Source organism: Punica granatum, chromosome 2 (genome assembly GCF_007655135.1).
Source record: "Punica granatum isolate Tunisia-2019 chromosome 2, ASM765513v2, whole genome shotgun sequence".
NCBI lineage: Eukaryota > Viridiplantae > Streptophyta > Magnoliopsida > Myrtales > Lythraceae > Punica > Punica granatum.
In genome coordinates this window covers 41,156,111-41,168,645 of record NC_045128.1, presented here as the reverse complement: position 1 = coordinate 41,168,645, position 12,535 = coordinate 41,156,111, and the positions used below count along the sequence as shown (strand labels likewise).

Below are 12,535 nucleotides of genomic sequence, written 5' to 3'. Positions count from 1 at the left end.
AGAGAGAGAGAGAGAGAGTACGCAAGCTAATTATCCACTTATTGTATAAAGTCCAAAACTCATTTGCTTGGTAAGAAACAAAAACGAAACACATCGGACAATTCGAGTATGTATGTGCAGGTATATCGCGAAATTCTCAAGTTAATTAACTTTTAATGCGAAAATGGAATAAATTGTTTAATATTCCTAAATTTTTGTATATATAAGTTCATGCGCACAAATATATATATATATATATATATTTGTATGCATGTATGTATCACCTGCAGTTCTTTTTCTCAGTAATATTAGGCATGTTTTCAATGTTACTTAAATCGATTGCTTCTTTTTATTCTCCTGTAGCATATGCTGCAGCAAAACACCAATGAAATTGGTATGTCTGTTCACTTGTGGTTTTACCAGACAAACGCATGCATGTTGTGCTTTGTAACATGCATGACGATAAATAAAATATTTAACTAGGGATAATCATATCTGACTAAATCTGCTTCTTAGCTGTACAATTCTCACCCCTAATTCGTATAATATTGTTTTCAAATTGGCAGAGCCATCGGTTCAAACTTGTGAGCATCTAAAATATTCCTCACAAGGAATTATAGGACCACAAAATCGAGACAACACAACAAGGTGTCCATGTTTACAAATTATCTTGCTAATTTACGCACATATATAAATTTGTATTGATATATATGTGCCCGCATGTATATACGTCCCAGTACTGGCTGCACTGTTAAACGACTCAAACCAGTATAAACTCTCTCTTTTCTTTTCTTTTTTTTTAAATGTTGATGTGGGTGATACTATTTAAGTGAATCCATAACTCACAGTGGGCCCTTCACGATCTAAGGGAAGATTTGGGGGTTAGATATAGGGATTTCAATCCATGCAGCCAATGGATTTGATCAAAAATTTATCCAATTGTCCCTGATTAATTAATTCGGTGTCCTTTCATCCAAGGTAAGTCAATTCTTCCAAGGGATTGGATAAAAGTATTTAGTTGCATTTTGCTTGGACAAAGGAGTCATTACAGCAGGAGACGAGCTAAAAAGAAAAGGGGCGTTGATTCGATCGAACAACAACAAAAGTCACGAAGAGAGCCCAAATTTAGGTACGAGTCCATTGCATGAATTTGCATTTTTCTTGACAATAAATTATTGAGACATAATAACAATTGATTTTTAATTCTATAATCTATAACATATACAAAAGTGTGAAGATTATAAAAACATTTTTCGATTTTTTGAAATTTCAATTTTACCCTTCGACGTACATGGACATTTTTTAAAATGTCTAATTTTTCATTTAATATATCTGGACACATTTTGTTTTTTATTGCACCTTGATCATTATATTAAAAATACATTTTCAAATGCGAACTTATCACTCTTTTTTCACACTTGTTATTGCCAATTGTGCATTTTCGACAAAGTCCAAGTATAATACACCAATAAAACTCAATATAAAAGATACTACGTCACGTGCAACGCACAAAATATTCTTACTAGTTAAGATAAGTATGTAATCCATATTTTATGCGGGCATTTAGCATTGTCCTCTTGTATTTGATAGGATTCTAATCCGAAACAACTTCATCTGAGGTTCATACATATATATATATATATAGCCCACCGACTATTAATTATGTCTTGCTTGGATGTGAACATAAAAATCAATGGCTCCCTTTCGGGACTCCCAAGAAGATCTTGATTATCACTCAATCTTCGTGTCGTCTTCTTTTAACACAGCAAAGTTATTTATTTATTTACTTATATATTTATTTTTGTTTAATCAATAATGACTTGTTTAATCAATAATGATTATAATACAGCAAAGGGTTACTCCAGGTAAAAGTGGGTGCCTTTGGTTGATTTTGTGTGCGTTGAAAAGAGTGAGACTTTTGCCTCCAATCGGGAGCATCCCCTTTAGGAAAAGGTAATAGAGATGCCATATTAATTAAACGTTGCATAGAAAAAAGATTAAGGGACACCATCATTATCGTCTCATTACATTACCCTTTTAGAGGACTAATTTATACGATTATTGGATTCCCACCTGTCATTTCATATAGGTTGAGCGGTGGGGGTGAGGGGGCCATTCATATAATAAGGTAGTAGGGCATCGCTAAAATTATCGTATTAATCTTACTATAATGTTTCGCGATCGAATCAGTGCCGATATCCATCGTGGGAGGATCATATCACGTTATGCGGGCCTAAGGATTATCAATCAACCTTAAAAATAAAAATAAAAAGTCGTAGTTAAATTGATGAACAACTGAAGATGGCGCATCCACAAAGTAATATTAAACGATGATTTCATATAATTCATGTATGGTTTTGGATGTGTTATTACCGAATCTATTGATAATTTTAGTTTTTGGATATCCGATTAATCTTCGTAAAAGGTGTATTGACTTTCCTCTCCTTAAATATTATCGAGTAGTTACTGAGTAACAAAAAAGTGCCATCGACGAGTTCAGCAGTCGAAAAGAATTGATCGAAAACATTTCAGATTCGGGATTATCGATTTTTTTTCCCTAGAAATGTTAATATCTAATGTTAGGCATTGACTGCAATAGTTATGTATGCAACTATTTCTTATTTTGCCAAAGGAAAAAAGGGAATTCTTAGGAATTCTTACGTGTTCGATTAGAATGAGTTATATGGAGATTATTTTCCTTCTTCGATAATAATAATTAACCAAAGGCCGAGGAAGTCATGGTCATGATCACCGTGGATGACAGGTCAACCAACTGTTGCAGTGCAGTATATATGGAGGCGCACTGTTCGAGCTGTTCCTCTGTTGAGGGTCAACATCTGGGCAGCTCGGCCTCACCGCCGTGACGGAATATTACCCCCAGCGGACGGAATGGAATGCTCGCGCCAGCACCGTGACCGTCAGTTAAATTCTCAGCTCTCCGTCCGGGCCCCTTTTCTTTCCATTTGTTTCTTGGAATTATTTGAAAAATAAAATAAAATAAAACTGTTCAGAGTGATGTTTCATGCTGAGCTGGACGAGATTATTAGCTTAGGGTTCTCTGAGTGGCCCAGCTGGCACGGCACTCTGCACATGGCCAGCTGCCCCCTATGTCTTCATTCATGCCATTGCCATGCCATCCTCTGTTTTCCCCATTTTATCCTTGTACCATCTATGTCCCCTTCTTGTCCCGTGAAGATGATGCCATGATACTCTTATTTCATTTGCATATCATGGTGTGATCCCCTCAAGTATCATCCTTATCCCAACAAGGTATCCGAATCGGGAATATCATTTATTAAATCTGCATTAGTAATTCTCAATCTTTATTCCCACGTATCGACGGTTTGTTCGTGGTGGTGGATTCAATTACATTCGTAAGTAGTTCGAGATGGAATATATCGGACGATTGATTTTTCAGTTTTGCAAGGCATTGACATATGTGTAATAAAAAAAGAAAAGGAGAAGTGGCATCCTCGTAGTGTCCCAAAAAGAAGGAGCAAAGATAAATTGGAATGACTTTGTCAGGTCAGGTTGGAGTTGAGTCAAAGAAATGGAGAGGAACAGTTGAATAGACGGTCCAACTGCACAACTTAAAAGGGAGGGAAAAAAAAAAAAAAAAGAGAGAGACTTGGCCTGCAAGAATACGAAAAACAGTAATCATTGAGGAAAATTTCACTACAATACGCGAATTTCTCCGATTTGTGGGCCATTCTCGCCACTGCCTATTTACCCCATCTATCTCTGCTCGTCATGATTTCAATTTGGATCAAACTATAAGGCCGTGACACCGTAATTATAGATTTAATTTCTCGTGAGAACGTACCATATGTATCGTGATTTTATCGAGTCAAATATCTAACGATTCACCATTGAGCGCACGCATATATGACATCCGAAGCTCTTCGGGAATTGGTCGATCGTACATATATAATCCTTGTTGAGCAATCCAAAGTTTTTAACTACTTATTCCCAAATATCACTTTGTAATTTGTTTCTCTGGTGGAGGGGACAGGCATTTGCTTTTGACCCGCCTCAAGTGTGCCAAACTTATTTTAATTACGTGCTGTGACAAGCTTTCCCTCGGGTCAAAAGGTGACGGTGGTGAAGCATTACATTGTAACAAGCTAAATTAGACCTTTCAACCACTTCGATGTAGCGCAACGACGCACGTTTTTCACCTAATAATCAAGAGATTTCACGTTGGATAGAATTATCGATATCCCTTATTATTGGCTATATCATGATTTTTATTTCATAGTAATAGATATATTAAACTTTCGTGTAAACTAAAATAATTAAACTTAAAAGAAATAATGAAATAAGAAGTAAGCTCTTGCTCGAGAAATATCCAATGAATGCCCAACGAAAATAGGAAGCTTCACCGTGTAAAACAATTATATATATATATATATATATGTGTGAATTTTATTTTGGACGATTTCTCTGGCCAGGTAGGCTTTTATATTAGAAAGAAGACCGTCATAAATGTCTCTCTCCTATCACTTTGGAGAGTGTTAAGAAAAATGTATATGCATACTCGTTCTAAATTTTTGATGCGCCCGGAAGAGAGGTGATTAATCAAAGCAAAGCGTGACCGCTTTTATCAAAACACGTAGCGGGCTCCCCGAGTTCATCATCATCTGCATCCCAAATCCATGCCCGCTATGAGATGGGGAAGTTTTTTTATTTTTCTCATCCATCCATCCATCATTTACTTTTAATCCACTTTACGATCTTATCAAAGAATTTATCGGTATACGCGATACTCAAACTTCCTAATCAAGAATTAGCATATTCGGGAGACGCCGATGACAATCAATCGATGCAAAATATATTCAAAAAATTTTCGTTTAAAATGAGAAAAGCCGGAATAAATTTTTATTGGCTCTCTTAACGATTCTTAAATGATTATATCTCAAAATGATGTGATGTGAAAGAATCAATAGGCAATCGATAATGGTAATTACTCATGTAATTAGCACCTCATTTACGAGTTCTTTACATTCTCCTTAGTTCTTCTTTCTTATATTATGCGATGAGATATGACTGATTATTGTTCAACCTACAAATGCTAATCTCGAGGAAGGTTTTACGTAGTTGGAAATTATGCATGAGCCCACGACGTGGGAACCGTGTGGTTAATTAGGAAGAAAAATTCCGAACGTGTAAAATTGATTGTGGGCAAAAAAAAAAAAATATAAAAATTGATTCCGGCATTGGAAAAATTATAATTTTAGTCCCTTAAATTTAATTATTTTTCTATTTTCATCATTTTTCTTATTTCTTTCTATTTTTGTCCTCTACCTATCATTTAATTTTTGTTTTCATCCTTCAATTACTTTTACTGTTAGAGCCGCTGGCATGGCATTTGATTAAATGACTAATTTGACACGTGGGCCCCACACCATCGTATTTTTTCTTTTTCATTTTTGCCTCGAAAAACCCTCATATCAAATCAAAGAAAATAAAAAGAATATATTATAGGAAAAAAATACGAAGACATTTGTGGAACTAGAAGCAACTGCTCATCTTGCCTTTGTGAATCACCATTGCAGGCAAGAGGTAAGAGCAAGGAAGGTCCAATACGCAGAGCATAATAGAGAGTGAGAGAGAGAGAGAGAGAGAGGGAGAAAATACAGAGAACTCCAAGAAAAATAAATAGTCGATGATTCCACTAGATCGATTGCCAATCGGGTCACATAAATCCTCATCTTCTCATTGTTGTAAGTTCATTTAGGAACCATCAATGTCGATATATCCCTAAAGGGAGACGGATAGAGAGGGGGATGATATACTTTATGGAGATCTTACATTCAAAAATCCTTCCTTGCGTTGTTATAAATGGTGAAAGGGATTGAAAAAATTAAATCCAAATCAGGGATTTTTTTTTTGGGATAAAAGTTGGATTAATTATCGGAACGAATTAGCATATAAGTTCGGGACTTCAGCCAACAAAGAGAATTGGAACCAACAGATACAATCAAATTGATATTAGATCAAGATTCCATGGGGGAGAAAAACCCAATTCGAGGGGTTTCAGAAGAGAATGAGAGAGAGAGATGCAATTGTGGATCCATTGGAAGGCTATGAGGTAGCATTGATGGCGGAACTAAGCAACATAGAGTTGGCGAAGGACGATAGGAGGGGGCCTTGCTGTTGGAAGAGACAGAACGACACCGACAACCACGAGCAGCGGCAGAGAGCACCGGATGCTACTCTGCGATGGTTGTTATTATCCTCCATATGTTCAATATCGGAGACTACGTAGGGAAGAATACGAGAGAATAATTTATTTTCTATATATATTATCCATTTAATGATTTGGGCTTTCTTTTTCCATTGGCATGTCCACATTTCGTAATTTCTCCAAGGTAGGCATCTAATTGGAATCCAAGTCGGCAGAATTAAGGGTCAAAGTAACGGAAGGATCAAAATAAAAAAGCAACAAAAGGTAAAGGATAAAAACATGAAAGAAAATAGAAATATGATGAAAATAGAAAAGGGTTAAATCTGCGGGACTAAAATTATCCTTTTCCCTTCAGCCATTACTAGAAGAGAATGAATTTCCTTTTTTGCCCCCTTGTATGGGAAGAAGGGTTGCTGTTCCCTTAATTTTACTGTAATCAATAAATAAACATTAATGCGGCGGCCAAAATGGGTGGCAAAAACAATAAATAATCGAAAAGGCAGAGGGAGGAGTGCGGGGACACTCACTCACTATTCGAAAGGAAACGGGGACACCACCCAAATTCAAGTCGCATTTCAATCACATTTTCTATTAAATTCATCTCCCGAACGTATTACCCTTTTCGATAAGCAATATCAAAGTATTTGGGTAAAAAAAAAAAGTGAAAAGTAAATATAATAAAAAGAAAATAAAGGGGGTAGTGACGAATCAATCTCGAAACATTTTGGTTTCAGTTGAGGGAGCGTGTTAGATGCACTCCGTGTTTTTTATGAAGGTTCCATTTTATTTTCTTAATTTTTTTGGTAAATGCAGTAACTTGCCTTTTTTTCTCTATTAAAAAAAAAGAACTTGCAAAAATGATTTTCATGATTATGTTAAATCGATTCGGATGATTTATTTGGAAATACTATAGAAATGATTGATTTTGTCAAAAAATGGGGGGGTTAAAATTGCGCCAATAATCAAATGTTAGGGGAGAGAGAGAGAGAGAGAGAGAGAGGTAGCCGTGGAGACGACAGAGAGAGAGAGAGAGGGAGGACGGACAGAAGCACGAAGAGTTGTCTCGTGAAGCCGCGCAAGCCGAAGAAGAAGAAGAAGAAGAAGAAGAAGAAGAAGAGGAGGAGGTTGATTACAGAATGTGAATAAGATCTGCGCTAATAACTTTCTTCTTCTTCCTCTTCTTTCTCTTTCTCTCTCTAGAATTGCTCACATTCCTTGCTTGTTCCTTTCGCTTCACGGGATCCCATCTGCTTCTCCTTTTCCTTCCTTCCTTCCCTCTCTCTCTCTCTCTCTCTCTCTCTCTCTCTCTCTAACACTCTGCGCTCTGCTTCATTGCCACTTGCAATCTGGGGGCTAATGCACAAACGCATTGGTTGAGTTCCTCAGCTCCATTGATTAGTTTGCTAAATTCCGTCAGTCTGCAGGTGTCCAAATGTCTACTGTTACGGCGAAGCAGACCGAGGATGCGGCCGTTGATTCTCTTGCTGCTCGGTTCGATGACTCGCTCGTTTGCGAGCCCAACAAGCCGGACTACCGGGAACTCGATCTCGGGTCCCCGGTCTCGCCTCTTATGATCCGGAACACCGCCAGCAATGGCGGCGCCACCGCCTCGAGCAGCAGCTGTTCTAGCTCCGGTTCTGTCACCGGGAAAGCCAGCCTGCCCAGGAGACCCGGCACCCTGACGAAGCATCTCTCCGGGGAGCTGTCGGATATGTCGGAGATCCAATCCCCGTCGAGGCGGGGCCACCGGAGATCTGTCTCCGCTGGGGCGCCGTTGATCTATTCCAGCAAACCTTCCGCTAAAACCAATACCGCTGGACCCCCAAAACCTAATTCAAACGTGCACCTGAGCGGCAACATCTGCCCCTCTGGGAAGATCTTGAAGCCGAACCTCGCAAGCATGTACGGCTGCCGGTCCACGATGTTGGGATCGGGAACAGGGAATTATGGGCATGGGAGTGTAATTCGGAGGGCTGCAGAGCGAGCGAATGGTACCTTGGTTGGGGACAATGGGGAGTCGATCTTCAAGCAGGGGATGGCGAGTACTGATCCCGAGGAGGTGAAGGAAGCAGGCAACCAACTGCACCGGAGAGGTAGTTTTGATGAGGCATTGGCATTGTATGACCGAGCTATTTCGATTTTGCCGGAAAATTCGCTGTTAAGGGGCAACAGGGCTGCGACATTAACGGCTCTCGGGAGGTTGCCAGAGGCCGTGAGGGAATGCGAGGAGGCAGTTAGGTTGAATCCGGGCTACAGGCGCGCACGGCAGAGATTGGCTTCTCTCTATCTCAGGTATGCGAATGTTACAATCTAATCTGTTGATCTGCATTTGGGTCATTGTCGCACAGCCAATTCTTTATCTTGGATGGATGGATGTGATTGATTTGTTCTGTTTAGGTGAACTTAGTTCATGCCCTCAGTGCAGTTGTTCATTAGTTGACTAATAGTCCAAGTGGGACCGTTCTATGAATCAGCAACTCTCGATAGTCTCGATGGTTTTCTTACCAATTGCTTATACTGTGTGATTTAAGGCTGGGGCAGGTCGAAAATGCGCGGTTCCACCTCAATTATCCTGGGCAACAAATTGACCCTAGTGACCTGCAGAAGCTACACTTGATTGACAAGCACATCAAGAGTTGCACGGATGCCCGAAAAATGGGAGACTGGAAGACTGCAATGAGGGAGGCCGATGCAGCTATTGCTGTCGGAGCAGATTCTTCTCCTCAGGTAAAAAGACTTCCTTAAAACCGTCAGTGTCGGTCTTTATCTGCTGCCTTCTGAGTGTGTTGACAACTCCGCAAGCTCATTGTGATGCAATTTTCAGCTGGTTGCCTGTAAGGCGGAGGCATTGTTAAAGTTCCACAGGCTTCAAGATGCTGACACGACCCTATCGAGCATCCTGAAGATTGAACAGAGTTTGCCTCCCTGTTCACAAACAAGGTTCTCTGGCATGCTGGCAGAAGCTTACGTGCTGTATGTCCGGTCCCGGGTGGAGATGGCTTTGGGGAGGTGAGTTCAATCAGAATTCCCAAATTTAAAAAGCAAAAAGTTGAATACTTCAGTGGCAAATTCATGAGGATGATGTATTGTTTATTATATTTAGGTTTGAGGATGCAATTGCAGCAGCAGAGAAAGCTAGCATGATTGATAAAAATAGTGTTGATATTACGATCATGTTGAGCAATGTAAAAGCGGTGGCAAAAGCTCGTGCTCGCGGGAATGATCTATTTAGCTCTGGTCGATATGTTGAGGCTTGCTTGGCCTATGGGGAAGGACTCAAATTTGACAGCTACAATTCAGTCCTGTACTGCAATAGAGCTGTTTGTTGGTCGAAGCTCGAACAGTGGGAGAAGTCTATTGAGGACTGCAACCAAGCTCTGTATATTCAGCCAAATTATACCAAGGCACTTCTTCGAAGGGCCGTCTCAAATGGAAAGGTAAACCCTGATGCCCATATGTGTCTGCTGCTTTCATAACTCTGTACGATCTTTGTTGAAATCATCTACATGTTTCCATAGCTTGGGCGGTGGGCAGAAGCGGTGAAAGACTATGAAGTTTTACGTAGAGAACTTCCTGGAGACAATGATGTCATTGAATCTCTGCGTCGTGCTCAAGTTGCATTGAAGGCAGTAGGGGGAGTTCATAGCGCGAACAATGGCATGTAGAAAAGTCTCGGCGAAATAATTCCGAAACTCCCAAATTGTCATCTGGTGAGCTTCATTTTCACCCCTGATCTTTGTTGGATGTTGCTATTCATTACAGCAGCCAGCCCGTGTTTTGGAGCTTCGATGCCTTACCATGGAATATGCTCTACTGCAAAGACATCCAATTTGTGATCTTCAAATGACTCTGTATATGTCTATCCACCCATTACTCCGCGAGAAGCATATGTTATTCTCTGTCGCCCTTCATATATTTCAAATTATAGAATAGTCATGCCCGAGTCATTTGGGTCTCATTTGAATTTCAGGTTCGATGTTATGAAAGGCTACGACTGCAGAAAAGCAGAAGAAGAAGAGCTCGAGAACCCGTTTAGACATTCTTTAAAAAGACCATAATCAACGCGGAGTACTTGGCTTCGTTTATGCCCCAGGTTGGACCTGTTTCCTTCTCAATGAGATACGTCGCCGAAGCTGCAAGTATTCATCGCCGCTTATTCTTAAACACAGGTCTCAAGTTCCCACAAACCTGTGACATAATTAATCATCTATATGGTTATAGATTTTAGCTAGATAAAACCTCAGAAAAGTTCATTAATTACTTCCTTTTTTCACATTTGGGAAATCCATTTATATTCTTTTAAGCAATTAAGCACATTGATCGATCTCGAGCTATATCCTTTTGTGTAATGCATATTTTTTTTCTTTATAGTTGTTTGGCCAATTTTATATTTTTATATTCTCATTTCTATTAAGTCCTTGTGTAGTGTATATATTCAATTTTCTTTTTCATGAAGTCAGCGGTGCTCATCTCATTAATATAAGCAATCATTGAAATATAAAGAATTAATAGTCCAAAAGAGCACCATCTTTATACATTTTTCTAATTCTAGCACGGTCTTTCAAAAATTACTCAGAAAAGTACCACCTTTCATTTTAATATCAAATTTACCTTTTCTTTAAATTTTTTGTCAATTTTAACGGTAGTGTCATGCGTTATCATGTTATTAGATGAGTAAATTCCACTTATTTTTATTTAATAAAAAATTTTGAAAATTTAGGAAAAGGGAGGAGTCGGCTAAGGCCCGAACGAGGAGGGGGCCGGTGGCGGTAACCTCGATTGCAGCCACCACTGCCCCAATAGAGGTCAGTGACGACCCCTGCTATGGTCGCCGACCCCGATTAGGGCGGTGGTGACCGCAATCGAGGCCGCCGCCGTTGGCCCCCTCCTCCTCCTCCTCCAAGCCTCAGCCCGTCAGCCAACCATTTTTTTTTTTAAATTTCAGAAATTTTTTAATTATATAAAATTAAGCGGGACCCACTCACTTGGTCGAAGCCCACTACGCCTGAGCCATCAGATCTCGTCCAACTTTTCTTCCCTTGGCTGAACTTTGTTCCCGTCATATCCCCACGGGGTAATCTTCATAATACAGCTGAGACCTTAGGCTTTGAGCTGTATTCGATATAGATTATCCTTCACATCAACCGGTGGATCCCCCGCCCAGTGTACAAACCCTGACCTATCATGACATGACTCAGGGCCCGGCGTTATGTGGAGGTATTTCTCAGCGAGTTGGCTGCAGTGGCCTTTATTGCCACCGGTTTCGTCATTTCATCAGAATACGGAATCCTGACACTCGCGAGTTCTTGGACCCAAGGACCACGGACATCGAGTCCGATCTAGATCCCATGTCCTTACGCATCACCAATCATCCTGGGTTCGATCCAGTTGAGAAGCAGCACAAGGTCCTTAAGCCTATGGCAGGACAAATCCGATCTAGACCCACGTTTTTGTTCTCGAGGAAAACCGTTGGAGTAGGGAGGACACTAAATAGTTAACCCTCCTCATCTAAGCGCGCCCGAAATGGGATCTGTTACCTTGCATTGATGGGGGTCATGTTCAGCAAATCTCGTTCAAGTTGTGCCAAGGGCCGTGAACACCTGAAAGATTACCTGGTTGTGTTTCATGTTGGATCGGAAAACGGTTCGAACGATCCTTTTTCCTAGTGGCCGAGCTCGGAAGAGTGATAGAACTTGAATGCACGCGACCTTGGTCGATGCTAGCAATCTCGAGGTTGGAGGACATGGCGACCGAATTAGGCTCTGGATATTGGAGGACCTCGACGGGAGGTTTGGTGCGTCATACCACATGAAAACTAGTTTTAGTATAATTTTATGAATTGGCTGGCACTACTAGAAAGAGCTTAATTTATCTGTGAAATGGGCCTCCAAGCCCAGGTCATAATCTGGGGCCTTAATTGGGGGTGCCCAGTGTCGGGCCATATTCCGGAGGCCCATCATACTACTACTTCTTCTTCTTCTTATTATTATTTATTAGTATCTCTTATTAATTAATTCTCGGAGCATTCATGTGTTTCATTCTTCTGGCATTTGAATAAGCTGATAATCAACTGCATTGCATATTAATTATAAAAATAAGAAGAAAAAAAAACAAATCACATATAGAATTAGAGACTTCAACATTTTACTCTCGAGACAATGTCCGGTGGGAACTTATACAAATCCAAGTGATTTCCGTAATAGGAATCCATTGTAATGCTGAAGTAACTGGAAAAAAGGATTTAAATGGATTGAGGTTATTAATGATTCGCAAACTTTTCCAAAGGTTTAGCTGAACAGAAATGGTGTCTCATTTGCTAATTTAAAAGCTCTTTCTTTTCGCTCATGCTAATTTAATTAGGATTTGCCT

General features: G+C 40.0%; 1 protein-coding gene across 2 annotated transcripts; it reads left to right on the top strand.

Moving 5' to 3' along the window:
* Positions 1 to 7,117: 7,117 nt before the first annotated feature.
* LOC116197706 (inactive TPR repeat-containing thioredoxin TTL3-like) lies at positions 7,118 to 10,556 on the top strand. Of its 2 annotated transcripts, none has more exons than XM_031527916.1 (7): positions 7,118 to 7,304; positions 7,591 to 8,458; positions 8,698 to 8,893; positions 8,991 to 9,175; positions 9,270 to 9,603; positions 9,685 to 9,876; positions 10,137 to 10,556. In XM_031527916.1, exons 1-6 carry the CDS (start codon positions 7,133 to 7,135, stop codon positions 9,829 to 9,831), a joined length of 1,902 nt encoding a protein of 633 aa, XP_031383776.1. In that variant the 5' UTR covers positions 7,118 to 7,132; the 3' UTR covers positions 9,832 to 9,876; positions 10,137 to 10,556. The 2 variants fall into 2 exon arrangements, with proteins under 2 accessions (XP_031383776.1, XP_031383777.1); XM_031527917.1 differs by having other exon boundaries at positions 7,150 to 7,290.
* Positions 10,557 to 12,535: the final 1,979 nt, after the last annotated feature.